The following is an 18,762-nucleotide window of genomic DNA, read 5'->3' on the forward strand; positions in this document are numbered from 1 at the left end:
TTATGCTTTTAATCCTTATTACAGGTAACTGCTCTTGCTAGGTCCCTTGAATCTGCACAAAAGGGTCTCTGAGTCCACAGAGGTTGGGCTGCATGACAACTCCCAGAGGAAATGCCAGTTGGGATGGCTCGGGATCTGGAGGAAACTGGCTCATCCTCAGAGGAGGAGGAGGTTGTAGATGGGCTGGAGTAAGTAATTTAAAAAAAAAAAAAAAAAAAAGCCTTAACAGTTTCCATCTCTCTGTGCTTCCTGCAGGATTTGTACTAATCTGAAAAAACAGTTGCCGCCTTTGCCTTGAAGAGAGGATGGGTGGTATGGGCCTCAAGCCTGTAGGTGGGCTCCCCACTTTTGTAGCCTAAAAGACCACCATATTCTTTAAGATGGGGGATGCAGCTCTTGGCTAGTCTAAAATCTGTTGTTTCTTTGATCTCTTGCTGTCCTGTTCCCAAATTGGAAGCTTTCTTGATGACACTTAAGAAAATAAAGGAGATTATTTTAGATTATTTTAGATTAGCTTTTACTTTGGATGCAGAGAGGAGAAATTGCATACGAGTCCACTGTCGAGTAAAGTGCATGTTTTGGTCCTTTTTTTAAAACTGTCCTGTGAGAACTCTGGAGTAAGTATTAGTTGCTAGTGTCCATTTGTCCCATCTTTAGTTTGGTATCTTCTTTTGTCCTTGTTTTTGATGGACTTGTTCTCTTTCTTTTTCCCAGAGTGGAATCCCTTTTCTGTTTCAGTTGAACCTACTTAATATGGCCTGTTTGTTGCGCCCAGATGCAAACTGCAGTGCTTAGGGCTCTTTAGCGGATCAAGTTCTCTGTTACTTTATACCAAGTGGTTGGTACACTTGCCAGACTCTTGTGGCTGTATAGGGCTGGAGCTACCTTCAGCCAGAATGTACTTGTAACTGTGTGCCTGTATCAAGGGACCAAGGGTCATGCTAGGAATGACTGACAGTCACCTGAAGGATTGTCTAGCCTTACTGCAAATCCTCGGGACAGGCTTAATGTAAACTTCCCTCCTGTTGCCTCAGCTCATTTCTCACTTATGTAAGGCTCTGGCCTGCACTGTAAGTGCTGGAACCTTCTTGGGACCTTTGTAGGCTGAACAGCTGATTACATCCAAGTAGTTGATTTCTGGAGGTGGTAGGATCAGATGGGAATGCTGTGAAGTTAACTTGTATGGGGGATAATGGATAACAGCTTGGTTAAGAGGACTAAGATTCCACATAAGTTACTTATTTGTCCTAGCATCAGGACAGGATTGCCCCTTGTCTCTGTACCTGTGTTGTAAGTGTAGGATCCAGAGTGCATGGGTACCTCTCCCTGTACAGCCATGCTACCAGATAAGCAGGTGAGTGGTTGCAATTTTTTGGGGGGGACTTTTCTCTGCTTAAAAGTGTGATCTTGGAATATTGAGTTGGTGGGCATAGCCATTCAAACTGATACAGTGTCTTATCTCAGCAACTGGAAGAGTGAGAGCATAGTTCAGAACTCAATGAGATCACAGAGATCTTGCTTGGGCCGCAGATCACAGGGCCAGGACAAGGGATCTATGTGAGGTTGCTGCTCTGAGTCTAACAAACTGCCCTGGAAACTGAGGGTTTTCTTTGGATTTTGGGGCATTTATTTGTTTGATTTGCTTTTGCCTAAAGGATGCCTGCCCTTGGGCACTTAATTTCCACGTTTGTTTTTGCCCTTGTTATTTCAGGGGAAAGGAAACAGTCATTCTGGTGATTTCTTCATATAAATCTCTATCCAGGGGATTTATGTCATATTGGTTGAGTACCTTTTTGGAGTGGATCTGAAGTGGGTTTTGAAGGTTAGGAGGCTGTTTATCCCCCCCCGCTACGTTTGACCCATCATACAACTTGTATGTGCTTCTTACAACTTGAATGCTCTTTTGTAGAGGCCAGAGGTGAATGCTTCCATGGCCCCACTACCTGGTACCTTCAAACAGACCACAGTGCTTGTGCTGGGATAGCAGTTGGGATTTGCAATACATTTGTCTGCAGACTTAATGAATCACTGTTTTGTAATGCAAACTTAGCAAACCAGCCTGTATCTGTTACAACCTTGCCAGCTCAGACCTATTGCTTTAGCATCATCGAGTGAATAGGTTGGAAAATCAGGAAGTGTTTGGAACTGCCTTCTGCAGTTTCTCCAATTCTTTGCCAGACAACAATCTTGCATATTCTATAAACAAATGTTTCTGTGTACCTCTGTGCCAGTCTTTCCCTTTCTTCTTGTCCTTGTAGATACAGATGTGTCTCTCCGCCCCATTGCCTCTGGTTTTTGTTAACTTTTTCATATTCCATTTCCTTGAGCAGTGAGTAATAAGCAGTCTGAGTTTTATTTGCTTAGGCAAGTTGACAGGTTTGCTTTCTTTCATCTCAGAGTTTTATATAATAGCTTTTATTTTTTTTTTATTTTTTGTCCTTAATTTATCTAACTGAGGAGGTGATGGTTTCCAATATGCAGTGTAGCCTTGTTATTTTGTATCTTGGAACCTGTAGCCACCATAAATGGCTAGCTGGGGGCATCACTATTGAATTCTGGGCTTGTGTCCCACTGCATTTGGCATGAATTTAAAAAGGAAGAATGCACAAATTCATCCTCTGTGCTGAGCCAAGTACATTCTAGTCTGACAGTCTCTGTGTGAGTGCCCGTTTACTCATTTCAGTGTTCAGGCTTACCACTAGGCATCATGCTCTGATTTGCAGTTCCTGAATTGGAATTGGAACCCGCGTGGGGTCTGGGAGTGTGGATATGAGTGATTGTGATCTAACCTGAAATGCAGATCTTGTGTTCCTGTGGGCTGTGAATCCAGAAAACAGTGACTGTGAAAATTCATGGAGTGTCTCTCAAATTATGGTCGATAAAATCAATACAAATTATGGTCGATAAAATCAATACAAATTAAAAAAAAATATGATTTAAAATGCTGAGACTAGTGCAAAACCAGGAAGATCTGGAAGTTTCCCTGAATAGCTCGGTACCAAAGTGCCTAGCCTGTGTTTTACTGTGTCTCCTGTGTGGGCAAGCATGGGCAAGTAGGGAGTTGCTGCATCCTCATTATGAGTAACTGCTGTGTGTGTGTGCAAGGCTCAGCTACTGGTTATGCTAACTATCTTGCCATTGCAGGGATCATCCGTGCATCAGGTGGATTGGTGGCTGCAGGCGGATCCCCATCTTGGTGTTTCATGCTGAAGCCATTCTGACTAATGACAGCTACCTCCGCCTAATTGGAGGTGGGTCCAACCGTGTGCCAACTTGTGGTCTGAGGGTATGAGGTTAAAGTCTGTTATCTGGAGGTTTCCTTCCTTAGTGGTGGGGAAGAAGAGATGCTAAGGAGGAGATTATATTTGGTTTGAGGGTTAATTATAATCTCTTCATGTCTCGGTACGGAGATGTTCAGAAATCATTGGTCAGTTGGTGGATGTTTATCACATATTTGGACTGTGATGAGTGTCTGTCTTTCTCCTTCCATTGGGTCTTGACGTATCTAGAATTGGAACTGTCTGCCTGTGTATCATTGAGGAGGCCATGGCAGAATTTAGGACCAGAGGAGAAATTCACTAGTCTCTAGTGGAGAAGTTAAAATCAATCACTCCAGTGAGTTTCTGGAGGGTTTGGTGAGGAAATATACCGGGCAGCCCCACAGCAGTAAAAACAGTAATAAGCTTTAATAACAAATCCCTGCACCTACAGCCTCACAAATCAGAGTAAGGGCATAAGTAAAAGTGTTGCTGCTGTGGCAGCATTGGGATCAGGAAATCAAAGCTGTCCAGCATCAAATAAGGGAGAGCCTCTAAAGAAGAGGCAGAGTTGTCCAGATTGCAAGAGCTAGCGCTTACGGGTGTGTACAGCTGGGAGCTCGTTCTGGATGTGCTGAGTTGGGGAAAAGCTAAAATCCACTCAGCTTCTTTTTGTGAAGATGCTGACGCTTGATTCTTCTCTTGCTTCTCCCTTTCTTAGGTAATTGGTGCCCTCATTTTTAATATCCTAACCAAGCAGAAATGCTTGTGGCTCATTTGGGTAAGGGGTGGAGAAGATTATTTGTGTGTGTGGAAACTTCTAATCCTTTTGACCCGAGTTAGAAATTTACTTGAATGGTGACAGAAGCTGATGGTAATTCTAACTTTTGTCCTAACTGGAGCGTGGTATCTTCTGTTGCTTTTTCTTGGGGGAGGGGGGAGAGAAAATTAATGTGATTTAACAAATTTATTCCTGGATAGTACAACTTCTTAAATATCCTGTAAAGCTTTGTTTAATCCCAGATGCTGCTGCTTCTTCCTCTTTTCTTTAGAGGCTCATTTTTATTGGTAGGACATTTTCCCGAGGTTTCATCTGATTTTCATCTCTCTGTTCCTAGTTTGAATCATCTAAGAAGTGCCCTTTTCAAGTGATTTTGTATTCTAGCTTCACAATTTCTGCCTCTGTCTTCTCTGAACTCTGATTTTGATCAACCAATCCTTTTGTATGACAGTTGACCTCTCATCTTGCTATTCTGTTCCAGGTTTTTATTTCTTATACTTCCAATGCTGCTTATTGCTTTTGATTGCATGACTTTATACTTGGATAGTGATCTTTTCCACTTAATAGTTGTCCTGTTTACTTTATTTCCTACTTCTTTTTTCCAGCTATTTGTTTGAAGATCGGTAGGATGTGAACAAAGGAATGGCAGTGTTTTATTGTAGGCTTTCAAGGTCTAAAAAGTGGTCATTTTAGCTAGTCATGTTAATGAGGAGCATATGACATAATTGCTCTTGACTAGGAATACCAATCTAGAATTGAGAAGAAAGAACTGGAGTTGTGTTTGGAGTGTTATAAGGCAGGTTATGAAGAGCTGTTAAAAAAAAATCTGGGCATTTGTTAGTGTCCTGTGTTTCATCATGACTCCATAGGTTTCAGTGAAGCAGAAATCTGACACCTGAGGATTGATGTAAGTTAGTGTGATGCCATCATGAGTTAAGACCCCCAGAGATGATTTGATATTTCCTGTCACCCTTTGCCTTGTTATGTGCTATTACTTTCAGGGCAGTCCACTGTGGATTAAGTGCAGCTATATTGTGCTGAGTGCTATGGTGCTCTTCTCTCTCCTTTGGTAGCATAGATAACTTTATTTTCCTAGGTTGCAGGCTCTAATGTTGTATCTCTTGCCTTGCTTTCTTAACAGAACGTTATCACTTATCCTATAAGATTGTCAGAACAGACAGCCGCCTGGTCCGAAGCCTTCTGACTGCCCATGGATTTCATGAGGTGAGTGCAACAAACTTCAGAGTACTAACAGGTTGGCAAGCCTGCATATATGTGCTTGGCTGAGTGATTTTTTTTCTTCTTTCTTTCTTTGTCTATGCTGCAGAGTTAGAATCGGGAAATTTTGGTGGACCCTCTGAGTTTTCATATATTCTGCTAGTTGGACAGGGAATACTTCATGATTCTGCTATTTCAAAGGAGTAGTTTTTAGTCTAAAGTCTGTAAAGTTGAGGCAAAGAGCTATCAAAGTAAAGGTTATGGGTGTTTCTCGTCTTGCGTTTAGAGCTTCAACTCCACCCCTGGGAAGTTCTGAGGGATTTTCATCTCAGCCTGGGCGAGCTCTTAGAAGCCTTATTGTGGTGTGTTATGTTTCTCTTTTAGCACGTGCCTTGCTCTAAAGAACATCCTGTCTGCAGCTAATGACTGTTTAACAGATGTATGTGTGTGATGGAAGTTCTTCTGAATAAGGCAAAGCTCAGGGAATCAATCTCCCAGGTTTCCAGAAGAAATCTGAAGTGCTTTATAAACTGGATTTAGATGGTCTATGAAAAGATCAAATTCACAAGCTGTACATATGAGAAAATATGACGTGGTTATTTCTCAGCAACACTATCCAATCATTTAGGACAGGAGTCTGGCTGTAATTGTGTTAATATTAGAAAGGGACAGAGGAGATTCTCTTACGCTAGAATTACTCTGCACCTACACCGGTTCTACGCTTATAGATGTAAAGGCACAGTTTGTAGGAAAAGCCGTGGTGCTTCTCATTAGTTCCATGGTTTTACTATTTATTTGTTATTGATGCCTTTTTTCCCCCTCCAGGTGCACCCCAATAGCAGTGATTATAATCTCATGTGGACAGGATCACACCTGAAGCCCTACTTGCTGCGTTCCCTTACAGATATTCAGAAAGTCAATCATTTCCCTAGGTAAGGCCAAGATGTCATGTTTTGCTGAATGTCTTTGTCATGGTTTGCAGAAATCTGAGTGTAGATAGCTCTTAAAAACAAAACAAAACAAAAAAAACCAACGTGCACAGTACTTTAAATGATAAAGTCACAGGGCACAGAACCTGTGCCACGTGCTGTCTTCATTCACAACAGTCTTAGGGGATTTGGGGGAGACGGCATGTAAGTTGAAGTGCTTGTCTCTAGCTCAAATAGTAGATTTTTTTTTTTTTTTGCTTTACTCGAGGGTGTAAGTGAGGTATTTGGGAGCTCTATGTTGTTAGTTATGGAGATAGTCATCTTTCACCTGCTAAAGTTTACAAACACCATTATAACACACTTTGCTGTGCTTCAATCTGTCTTGGGAGGTCCATAGGAACTTTGCAGGAATAGCAAGAGGCACTGTGGGTGAGGATGGATATTAATAGGGCCTTATGGCAGAGGGACAGCAAAACGGAAGAGTGGTTGTTGCAGGTTAGGTTTCAGACCTCTGGCAGGGTTACAGGTACTTTAGTAACTAGAGCGGTTGAGTTGCTGGAATGTATTTTTCATGGAAATATAGACAGTCTCTGTTTTTGGGACTTCAGATCATATGAACTGACAAGAAAAGACAGACTGTACAAGAATGTCAGTCGTATGCAGCAGACCCATGGATTCAAGACGTTCCACATCTTACCTCAGACGTTTATCCTCCCAGCAGAGTACCAGGAGTTCTGCAGTAAGTGACTGGCTGATGATGTCCGGCCTAAAGCAAAACAACTGGGTGTAGGAGGGATTACTTTTAATGTCCCAGCTTGTTGCTTGTGCAAGTGGTTGAGGCAACAAAATTGGAAGGAAATTGGAAGGACAGTGGAAGAGGCTTACATCATTTCTTTATATCATTTCTGCTCTGCTGTGTACTCTATACCTGCGTAAGTTCTCAGCTTTATAATACCCCTGACTAATCTGGGAGTACTGAAGAGAGATATGCCGAAAGGAGGTGTAGGGCAGAGATAAGAATATGTCAGTGCAGCAGGAGGGGCTTGAGGGAGAGCCCATAATAATTGCAGTGAGTCTCAAGGAGCGCAAAAAGGACATTGAAAAGCAGAGACCATAATCTCCTCCTGGAGTTATCTAAGCCTTTTACTGTAGGCAACATTCTTGCTGCTCTGTAAATAAATAAAATGGAAAATGTTTCACATTTGTGCTGTTTTCTTTTAACCAGATACGTATTCTAAGGACAAGGGCCCATGGATAGTGAAGCCCGTGGCCTCTTCTAGGGGTCGAGGTGTCTACCTGATCAACAATGTAAGTGTGCGGCAAAATGACTGCTCTTGAGTAACACTGCAAAACCATGCCAGCTTCCAAGCAAGAGGCGTGGAACATCTAACCGGATGTTGGCACCGCTCTGAACTTCAGTAGCGCATTGGTACCTTAACAGTCCTGAGCAGATGGCCAAGCCTGCCCTGGTTTATACTGTGTAATCAAGAGCCAATTAAGAGCTATTTCTCTATTGCCTGTACTTATCTTACAACATAACCTCCTTTCAAGTCTTAGCTTATAAGGGGCCAGTTCATATTCCGTGAGACAGTTTTGGAAGCTGTGCGTCTTCATGCTCTCTTGTGGCTGATGGTAGGCTGGCCTTTGGAATATTCCCAGAAAGTTGTACTTTTTTAAAAATATGTTTTCTGTTACTCAAGTTGAGGAGGGAAAGAGAGAACTCTCTTTGGTTGTTTTTCCTGTGCAACCCAAACAGTCCGTATGTGGCCCCTTGGGTATAAGACCATTTAAAATGAAGCTCCATGTGACACAGGAAGATGTCCATCAATCCTGTAGCGTTTTGTTATCTGAACACCAGTATGCCTTTTTGGAGGTGTAATAAGAATGACTCTCTGAATTTAATATGTTGGTTGCAGTGTTTTTCCTTCCCCTTTTTTCAGGCTTTGCAGGGAGTTAGGTTGTCCTAGGTAAGAAATACATCTGGGCAGGAGCCAAAACATGTGAGGGGATTCCAATAAATATTCCTGGCAGCAAAACTGACTAGTGGGTCATTTTGTTTTCACTCACTCAAACCCTTTTAGCCTCCCCTGCACTTAAGGGGTCATGCTGCCTCATCTGTTCTCTACCTGGATCCTTTCCCATAAAACAAGGGAGCAATTTGCCAAGTGTATGAGGTAAGTATTTCCAGAGTTGCAGTCAGCTTTTTCTTTTGCTTAAAACAGAAGAACGAGCTCAGGCTTAAATGTGGGCAGTTGGCCATGAACTGGGAAGAAGACCCCTTTGGGACCAATCTCCCTTTGTGTATATCTCTTCCAGAAATATTTCAGCTAGTTTTCCCGAAGACTTCCTTTTCCTTCAGTGTGATTCCATGAAGAGAGCATCTTCTAGGATCTCATCACAAAAGAGTTCAAAAATTAAAATTCTCTCAAATTCTTTGGTTGGTAGTAAAACAGGCTGTCTGTTTTGTGTGACACGCTGATGGAAGTTGAGTTTGTTCAATCATGTTGTATATATGCACCCTATATCTGGCCTAGGCTTTCTGCTTATGCCACTGGTGATGTGGCTGAATATATGCCAATTGAATAAAGACAGGATGATGGGGTTCTTTTGGCTCCTTTGCAAACTAGAGGCAAGAAACTGTTTTGCAAATATAAGTGGTTGAAACTGGTTACAAGGAGAAAGAGACTTGTATACAGCAAAAAGTAAAAGGTGTTTAAAGAGGTCCCATGACTTTGAGATGTGCATTTGTCATGGACAGAGCTTCCTATTCGGAGCTCCAGAGGTAGCTACTTCCTGGTACGTTAGTGCCTGCTGTGGGCTGAACCTCAGTAGAAGGTATTTACATAGGTAGGGGGAATGGTTGGATATCGGTGCTGGATCGAGCTGTAAAGATCACAAGTTAAGGAGTCATCTTCACTCGTGAGTTCCTCACCTGCTGTAGTTACACATTTCTTCTAATGTCTTCTAATAAAACCCTCCTCCGTGTGTCTAGTAAAACACTGGAGAAGCAAACAGAGTAACAGTTGCTTCTCAGATTTTCTTTCTCTTGCTTTTTTTACACTATTGCTCTGTGGCTGTTAGGTCTGCGTTCCACTCTAAGGAGCAGATTCAGTGGACAGTTTGTTTTGGAAATGTAATTGTTCCTTGGGCTTCTAGTTAGGATCTAATTACCTTAATTATATTGTGATTGACCAGGTTTTTTCTCATCAGAGACAGTTGTCAGGGCAGAATGGCTTTGGGAGAGAAGGGCTAGCAAGATGGTATGTTTTTGATCTAGCCATCCTGTTACTCCTTGTTCGCTGGGTTTTCTCACTCTTGGATCCTCTGTCTTCTTCTGTAGCCAAGCCAGATCGTCCTGGAAGAAAACATCCTGGTTTCTCGTTACATCAGCAACCCCCTGCTCATAGATGGTGAGTGTGTTAGGAATTGGTTCTCCCTCTTTGTAGTTTCTAGGACCTGAGGATCTCTGCAGCCTTTGCGAGAATTTAGTTAATTGAGTGGTCAGTCTTCCTGTAGTACCAGGAAAATGTGACTAGAAAATTCCTTAAAACCAGGAAGCTTTTCAACTGGGAAAGCTTCTGGCACCCTCTGTCAGCAACAGGATTGTTTACTCTTCTTACTGCTCTTAGGGTCTGCTAATTTTTCTTTCTTTTTTTCTTCTTCTTTTTGTTTTCTTTCCCTCAACTGGATATGATCTCTGTAAGATACAACCACTGACTCTTGACAACTCTATTTCAGATTTCAAATTCGATGTGCGCCTGTATGTTCTGGTTACATCCTATGATCCACTGGTCATTTATCTCTACGAGGAAGGACTGGCCAGGTAGGGGGAGTTTCTTCCTGTTCTAAACTCCTGAAGAGTCTTGTATGTCTTTTTATTATAGTTTAAACAAATCAAATCTAATCATAGTGTCCACTTGCATGAAAAGTGGAAGCTATATGGGCAAGACACCAAAGTTACTAATGGATGCAGCAAGTATTTATCCTTTCCTTCAATTGCATCCCATCTTGTAATTCTTTTTGAGAGGTAGCTAGCATATGGAGACTAACCATGGCCCTAGAGGTCTTCATGCTGCTTTTTGATACTGTCGGCTGTACCGGTCTTAGTGTACAAATGTGGAATGGTGTAGAGGGAGTAACTGAGCTGTTATTTCTTGTCAAAGGACGGTCCTGACTCTGGAGAGTGACTGTAGTTCTGTTACTGAACTTAACTCCTCACTGAGTAACTTCAGCTATAGCTTCCACCACAGCTAAAAGCTTGTAGCAAGAGTTGTGGCTGAATGTCTTCAAATGATAGGTATGAATTTAAACAGCCAATATCCTTAATGATTCTTCAACTTTTCCCTTCTTTGGAGGCTCTAGCGTTAGTGTGTTTGTGCAGCAAGCGCTGGCAAGCCTTCTTGGGAGGACAGTGCTCTCGGGTGTGAGCGGAGGTGACAGAAAACTTGGGAGAGGGGCTCTGCTCTGCTCTGTGGCCTCCAGATGGCACTAGTGGTCTTTGATTTCAGTGATTTGGGTTTTTCGCATGCCCTGGATTTGTGAGTTCAGACATTTGGAGAGAGGTAAGGATCATGGAGCTACTGGATTCTGGCTTTCTGTTTGTCTCTTTGGCCTTTCATTTAAGTGTGGTGTTAAATGCTGGGAGAGACTCCTTTATTGCCTTACACAGTGTAACACTTTGGTTTAAAGCTGAGACAAATCTTTCATTGTGCAAGGGAAAAATGCCTTAGCCTTTGGGAGTGGAAGCTGGTTTTCATTCTTCATTGTAACAAAAGAAGTGTTTAAAAATAGAAGCACGGTGTAGCAAGGTATTGGGAGGTAAAATAGGGACCTGTAGGCAAGGAGGATGTTAAAGCAATCTTAAAGGGAAACCCACAAGCAGAGCGAAGGAATCCGATTTAGGGACCTTCATTAGTGATTGTGTGGTGCTGTGGTGATTTCCATGTTCCGAGTTTGCTTTCTGAAAGTGTAGGTAGTCTCTTCAAATACAGTCAAGGTGACCTTTTCTGGGTTGTCCTTTTGAAATGTTCTTTTTCCCCTGATTTCTTTTGTAGTTTTTTGAAAGATAATGTTCCCTCTGGTGTTACGCTTTAAGTATTCCAAACAGAAGAAGAGCTTGACTATTTGAATCAAGTTGGTGACCTCTACCAGAAAAGGAGTGCTATCAGGAAACCATGAAATATAATGATTTTCTTGAAAATGATGGGACTTGATATTATACTCATTTGTGACTTGATGTTTGAATAGATACTTCCTTAGGTTTCTGTTGGCACAGCTAGACTTGTCATGACGTGATCTAGAGTGGAATTTGAGGCCTTAGTGCTGAGCAGAAGAAAGGGATTAAGGGCCCAAGCCTATGTTACTTGTGTTTCACTTTCCATGTGAAAGGAAGAAAAAAATTTCCTTTGACAGAGGTGAAGGAGATCTGAAGGGTTTGTCTCCTGAGGTGTGTAACAGAGCTTTCAGCTATTGTTGCTTGATCTGTTTTAGAAGTTCTGAATAACTGTTTTGTTTGCCTGGTTGAAGTTGTCTATTCAATGCAATTTTTGAGGAAGATGTTGACCATAAATAGAAGCTTCTTTCTTTATCCCCCAGAAGAGTATTGAAAACAACTTAGGAGGTGCTGATGCTGAGCAGGTTTCTCTGTGGCTGTCTACCACGTTTCCCCCCTCTATCCCCCTGCCCCTGTGAAGAAGGTGCATTTTATGAGGACAGAGCCTTCGGTCAGCAGAGGCAGGTAGCAGACTTCTAGAGAATTACTAAGTATGATATCAGGAAATGCGCTCTACATTTTAATGCTTCCTTACAATACTCCTTTTGTGGTCTTGCCTGCATCAAACCTCCATTTGCCTATTTTGGGTCTAGTCCACCTCTAGAAGGAACGCTGCTAATCGATTTCATTTGGAAGATGTGTTAGGGGGTATTTAGTGATCTGTTTTTGCTTTTTCCTTCAGGCTTACAACAAGACTGAAGCTGTGCCTAAGGCATAAAGCAGCACTGGGTGACTTAAAAACCCGTCTGTTTGATTGAAATTTTTGGTGTCTAATGTTTTTCTTATACATTTAAAAACATAATAGAGATAGGCAAAGCATTCTGCCTTACATCTGATAAATTGGCAAATATTTAGTAACTCAGTACCACAAAGGACAACTATCATCTACTCTGGTCATCTGCAATTTGCAACATGCAAAGATTCTAGCTGAAGTTCTACATCAAAGCTATAGCTTTGGATTGACTTAAGGCATATATTCTAGAAAGAGATACAGTCTTGGCTGAAGGTCTGACACAATCATCTAATCATGTTACAAGTCTATGCAGTTTTATTTATTCGTGACTTCTAAAGTGTGTGATTTAGAATATATTTATTGACATAGCTTTTAAATTCTAGTTGCGTATGAGGCACAGTCTTAATAAGCTACAGTCTTAATTACAAACTGACCTCAGGAAATGTTCTTAAAGGTGACTTACCATACCCAGCAAATTGTTGTGTGTGCACGAACAGGTGGAAGTCCCAAGACTGCTTTTCTGCGCTTCTGAGTTAAGGGATTATGCTATTTTTTTGGAAGGGGATCCATGTAAGAAGAGAATAATATGCCTGACTTGCATTTGAAATGCAACCAAAGAGGACATAGGGCCAGGAATGAACCAAAGAGGACATAGGGCCAGGAATGGCTTATGCTGTCAGTTTGTGAACTTGCCCTCAGTGCGCGTGTGCGCGCTCGCTCGCTCTCTCTCTCTCAGTGCAGACGTATGGGGAATCAGTGCATGGTGGGGGTAGTTTGTAGTGAAATGGCTCCTTATTTTGGGGAGATTTCTGTACAGTGTATTTTTTTCTTTGCTGAAATTATCAGGTTTAGGCAGCCTTATTTCTGAGCCTGAATGGCTGGAAGGGTCCTAGTCCAACAGGAATTTCTTGGTCAGATTTATACCAAAATCGAGAAATAGCTTAATTAAAAAAAAAAAAAAAAAAAAAAAAAGGAGGGGGAGAGAGAGGAGCAAAGCTGAGCTGAAAACCAGATGTTCCTGTGAAGGGCCCAAGGAGCAGAAGCTGAGAGAGGAGGTTTTTCCAGAGTGACACAAGAGTTCCAGTAATGCTGGGGTAGGCACCTGGGCTTCATAATGCCCCAGCTCACCCTGCTCAGTGTTTGTAGTGCCCCCTCCTTCAGTAGCCCTGCTTCCTAATTAGCACTGGCTCTGCTGGGATATTTACCTTTTCTGTGCTGGATTCCTGTGGTTTCCAAAGAATTCAGGTGTTTGCTGTGAGCCAAGGAATTCACATTACCTCACAGGCTGTGCTGAGGCCAAAGCCTGCTGCAGCAGCCCGGTCGTCCCTTGCAGTAACCCCTGCCTGGCAGGCCTTTGCTGCTTAGGGATTGTAATTCATTTCTGCATGGATGCCTGGGATCAAACTGCGACCACTTCACTAGATATCACCTCGCACAGGAGCTATGGAGCAGTGCTTTTCACTAGACGGCCCCACTGGGCTTTGGACCAGTGGGTAGTGTATCAGGCCAGAAGAATTTCTACTGCTTGCTTGCTTTTATTAAGATAACCAGGGTTTGAATCACTATGGAGAAAGTTTTGTTTTTTATTTTTAATAGAAATTTACTGCCTATTCAGACATTTATTGCTTCGTTTTAGGCTCGCTGTCTCTCTCTCTCTCTATATGTGTATATATTTAAATCTTGAATTTTCTTATTGTGTAAAGTGGGGGAGATGGGCCTCAGGCCATTACTATTTGTGAGTTACAGGGAAGCCTAGTATATTTCTAAGTCAAGGCATAGTGATGCCCTGAGTTATATCTGTCTGATTCCCATGGCAGACAGCTAGAGATGTGTCTGGGGGATAGCAAGTGGCCCTGCATTGGGGTCCTTGGACTAAAGCTTTCACTTTGAACAAGCTCCTCTTGTTGAGCTTCAGCAAAACAGCTCTTTTGGTCAAAAGAGCTGTTTAAACAAGGAGTGGAAAATGGCTCCTTGACCAACATCTGTATGTTTTGCAGTGATGTAGTTAGAACGCTACCACAGCATATCACCGTTGTCTAGTGAAAAGAATAATGTCTTGTGAGGGTCAGCTATCCCTCTCTTTGATGGTGTGTTTTAGGAAATTCTAAAGGAAAGGTAGCTAAATACTAGTTACCAAATTCCTTTTTTCTCTTCTTTAGAGCCCTCCTCTTTTTTCATGCTCAAGTTACTTTTTTTGCAGTCTTCCTTGAGTCCTTCTCGGGTAGCAGAGGGTGGCCTACCTAGGCACAGAAGGTAGAAGTAGACTTTGTGGGTCTTTATGTGACCCTACTGTTTGACTTAACAGCAGAGTCTATGTGCTGAAGAGTCAGAGAAGCTGGACAGCTCTTGATGACTGCACAATGAGCATCTAGTCACAGAAATAACAGGTTCAAAAGCCTATTAATGGCAGGGCATAACTTGGAAACTCACAAATTCATTTGCCTTTATATCTTTCTGTAATGAATCTTATTTTCTTTCCCTACAGATACCTGGTAAATTTGCTCCTGGACCTTATTCTTTAATACTGAACTGTTAGAATGAATCTGTCCAGCTTTGGCTAGAGAGACTCTACCATAATAGCGATATCACCAAAACTTCCTTATACATTTTGTATCCCTTACAAGCTTTGGCCTCTGTTCGTACTCGATTGCAAACTAACGAATCAGGTGGATGTTATGAAGAATATTGATGCCAGAGATGGGGGGGGATTATCTCTAGATTTTTTTTTTTTTGCTTTCTCTTTTGTCCTGTACTGCAAGGGAGTAGGGTCCCCAGCTGGCGTTTTAGAGCCCAGACCCTAATACTATTAAGAGTGGAAATATCTGTCATCCTCCTCTACAAGTTCTAGTCCAATGAACAATTCCCTCAGGGCATCTTGTTTCTTTTGGTCCTGATTTTTAGCAGCAGTTCATGGGAACCATAAAGAAAATTCAGTGGTGCAAACAACTTTCTATGTGGTCTCAGTTCCCTAAACGAAGTGGCAGCCCAAAGATAAACAGGGAGGCCAAAGTCTAATGCATGAGGAGGGTGGGGAGGGAAAAGGGGCTGAGAAAGATTCCAAGCAGAAAATGTGGAGCGTGCTTATAGAAACACTTGCCTGGTTATTTCTAGGACATTTAGGCAGGAACCCTGTGTGAAGTCATGGAAAAGACTATCATGTGTGCTTTTTCTGTAGCACTTGTTTGAGAGAAAAGGGATTAACTATTCTTTCCTTCTTCCCACTCCAGGGTCTTTTCTCTTCTCCTCCTCCTTTCCCAGGCTCTGGCTTGTTGTCACAAATAAGCATTCCAGACCTGCCAAGTTTTCTGCAAAACCATGTAACATCTTATATAAATATTTAATGATCCAGTTTACGTATTTGCAAAATGACTTGTATATGACGAACTTCACCTTGTGGTCAAATTATTTCCTGAGGTATTGCTGGGGATAAGGCAAAGAGCAGCATAGAGTCTCTCGGGTAGTATGCTGACTGGATGCATGATAGTACAAGGGTTGGTTGTTTGGGTTAAAGCAGTGTGGGGGTGTGGGTTAGGGGTGAATTGAAGTTTGTCATGGTAGGGTCGATCTGGGGAATTCTGGAGGTAAGCGTGGGTTCTGTGATGTGTTTTGTAGATTGCTAGGTCAAGAGGCAGAAGTGCTGCATGTTACTTGCAGAGTAGGTGGGCCACTGAAGGTGGCAATTAAATTTGTTTTTAAGCTTATAATGAAGCCTTGCAGGGTGGAGAGGGAGAGCAGTAATCTATCAGTATCTGAATGCCAAAAGGGATTTTTAACAGGGAAGTCTGTAGCATGACAGGCAGACAGAGTTGGGTTGCCTCCGGGTGATTTACTGTTAGTCTGGAGGTTGAGGGTCCTTCTGGAGTCTGAAGGAATTAGTAAGGAATTCTCCCTTGCTTTCTGTTCCTGCTGGTCAGGCCACCTGCTGCCATTACTGCCATCCTACTGCTTACTTTTGGTTGCTCTTTCCTCCTCTCTGATCCAACAGAGAGTGCAGCCAGAGGGAAAGCAAACGTGCTCTTGTTGAAGGTGAGCTGTGTAGCAGTGTGTAGTTGCCGGCAAAGGAAACTATTTTTTGCCTTCAGCTCAAGCTGGCATGTGACTTTCAGTTGAGATGCAGGCAGATGTGTCAAACTGTTGAATATAAGAGTGTAGCTTTTCTATTCTAGGTTTTGAATTCAGAAATGAAGGACATCTACTCTTTTTGCTGTCCTGCTGAGGAGAGGTAAGCTGCAGCGGGTCAGAGCTGTTCACAATCTGATTGAACTGCTACTTCTGCCTGAGAAGCTGTATTGCTGGCAGCAGTTTGAGTGGAAACTGAAAAGTGCACAGTCAACCTCAGTTTAACCTTTCTTATTCCGTAACAGTAGTTTTCGGGTAGAAATTCCCCCGTAATATTTTTATCTGGAGGCTTTTGGAAACTAATGGCTTGCATGTTTTGCTAGCAGCTTTCCGTAGTTTTGTTAACTTATCCCTTTCCTCAGCATGTTTTTAGAAGGACAAGATTGCTGAGAAGAAGGGGATCTTTGAGATCCACAGGAATGGTAGTGGAGGTGGAGTGAGGCCTGGGAAACAATGAGATGATGAAAGTGAATATCTTTTTATATCACTTGTTGTTTAGTATGCAGAGTGAATACAAGCAATATGCAATATTAAGGTGGGGGATTGCCACTGTAAGATAATGTATTATCTCTGTGTAATATGTATCACAGAGGTGATCTCAGTTAATGCTGCGGTGGGAGACAATGGCTCCAGCTCCCTGCTGACCTTCCTTAAGTCTAGTGTCAGGTGATGAAACAGAGTTCAGTCAGCACTGGAAAAACCCAGCCTTGAAAACTAATGATTAGAACCTGTGTTGTGGAGAAAGCAAATCTGAATTCAAGCCAAAACATAATTGATATCCTTCTGTTGGTTGATATAGGACAGGTACCATTCCTTTCTTGGCCCCTCCATAATATTTGATGTTGCTAACAGTAAGAACCACTATTTGGATGATAGGGGCTCAGAAGAATGTGCTGAAGGGGCAGGAGTCCCTCCTGTCTGACTAATCCTGGAAAATTTCGCCTGTTACCAGATCTTTTATTTGAGTAGTCCTACAGGAAAAAAAAAATCTTTCAAAATCAATTTGAATCCAGTGGTTGAACTGTTCAGACCACTTGGACTTAAGCATCAGCAATATCCAATGGAGTCAAGTGTGTTGGGTCTCACCATCTCAAAGCCTACGGAATAGTCCAGAGTTTGGACAGGATCAATTCACAATGGAAAATTAGAATTGTTTGAAGCAAAGCAAGAAGGAGGTAGTGTTAGTGAGCAGAAGATGGCTTTCTGAAGTCTCACCCCACAGAATAGTCTCCTTTGGCTGAAGATGCACATCCCCATTTGAGCAGTCCAGCCTGTAATTTAGGAGTACTGTTGGATTGCTGGCTGGTCGCAAGATCCTGCATAGCAGCATCCACGAGTAATGCTTTGGCTAGGAAACTGTCCTATCCTGGCGGATGATGACCTGGCCTCAATTATTTGCGCCTTCGTCACTCCTTGGCTGGATTATAGCAATATGAGATACCTGGGCATGAAGCCTTTAGTGCTTAGGAAGCTAGCTAATACAGAATGTTGCAGCATGTGTTTGTGGTAGCTTGTGTTACTGGGAAAACACCAGGTTGTCCTTTACTTTCCATGCTACCTTCCCATAGAGTTTTCAAATTGCTTTTAAGATCTTAGTCCTTATCTTTTAGCTGGTAAACAGTCTATGCCTGGGATGAGTAAAGGACTGCTGGCACTTCTTAATGAAGTGGGCAGAAACATGACCATCCTCTATTAACAGACTGAAAGATTTTTTGACAGTTTATTCTAATCTCAGTTTAACACCCAGAAGATCTTAACAGTCTTTGAAAGTTTACTACTTTCCATTCTTACTGTGAAGACTCTTCCTTACTGTCTCTAAATTCTAAAATTCTGTTCAAACAAGATGTTCCATTGCATGCATGTGACTCATTCTCCTTTCTGGACAGAACCAATGTGGTAGATGAATAGCTGTGTTATTACGTTGCAAGAAAGACAGTGATGTATAGTATGAAAAGCTATAGAAGTGTTGAGTACTAAAGGTAACTGTAACTGGTACTTCAGTGATAGTAATATTGTATCAAGCCAGTGCTAAACACAAAGTAAGGGATGTAGGCTGTTTCTAGCATTGTATTTATGTTCAGTCACCATTCTAACACCTAGAGGCTGTTGACAGGGGCTCTAGAAGTAACTTGGATTTTCTCTTTGAGATTTGCAGATTTGTACTTTGCATAGGGATACTAAGGTAATCAAACCAACTCCTAGAGAATATATTTGGATGGAATGTGTTTCTGTTGCTTAAATCTTTCTTCTTTTGAGGGGGGGGAAAAAAAAGACACCCTCCCCTTTGAAAGTATTTTTTAACCCTTTTTCTTTATGATTTGGATCATTTAAAGTTTTGGGTTTTTTTTGATGTGTTGTTGAATTGTTCCATGATACCCTTACAATGACAGCATGCCAGGAGGAGAGAAAGAAGGTTATGTATTTAGAGTTGTAGAACACATTGCAGTCCCTTC

General features: G+C 42.1%; 1 protein-coding gene across 19 annotated transcripts in view; it reads left to right on the forward strand.

Annotated features, from left to right (window-relative positions):
• The window catches only part of TTLL5 (tubulin tyrosine ligase like 5), a 140,018-nt gene that overhangs the window by 718 nt on the left and 120,538 nt on the right, over positions 1 to 18,762 (forward strand). For 8 of the 19 annotated variants that reach the window (XM_068946606.1, XM_068946612.1, XM_068946608.1 and 5 more), the window contains exons 2-9: positions 25 to 188; positions 3,145 to 3,251; positions 5,180 to 5,262; positions 6,082 to 6,188; positions 6,794 to 6,924; positions 7,411 to 7,493; positions 9,526 to 9,595; positions 9,924 to 10,008. In XM_068946606.1, coding sequence (XP_068802707.1) covers positions 112 to 188; positions 3,145 to 3,251; positions 5,180 to 5,262; positions 6,082 to 6,188; positions 6,794 to 6,924; positions 7,411 to 7,493; positions 9,526 to 9,595; positions 9,924 to 10,008 — 743 coding nt within the window. In that variant the 5' untranslated portion in view covers positions 25 to 111. Of the gene's footprint in view, positions 1 to 24; positions 189 to 1,042; positions 1,355 to 3,144; positions 3,252 to 5,179; positions 5,263 to 6,081; positions 6,189 to 6,793; positions 6,925 to 7,410; positions 7,494 to 9,525; positions 9,596 to 9,923; positions 10,009 to 18,762 lie in introns of those variants that run through there. The other 11 variants (XM_068946614.1, XM_068946616.1, XM_068946620.1 and 8 more) reach the window with 5 other exon arrangements.

The sequence above is a fragment of the Struthio camelus genome, chromosome 5 (assembly GCF_040807025.1).
Source record: "Struthio camelus isolate bStrCam1 chromosome 5, bStrCam1.hap1, whole genome shotgun sequence".
NCBI lineage: Eukaryota > Metazoa > Chordata > Aves > Struthioniformes > Struthionidae > Struthio > Struthio camelus.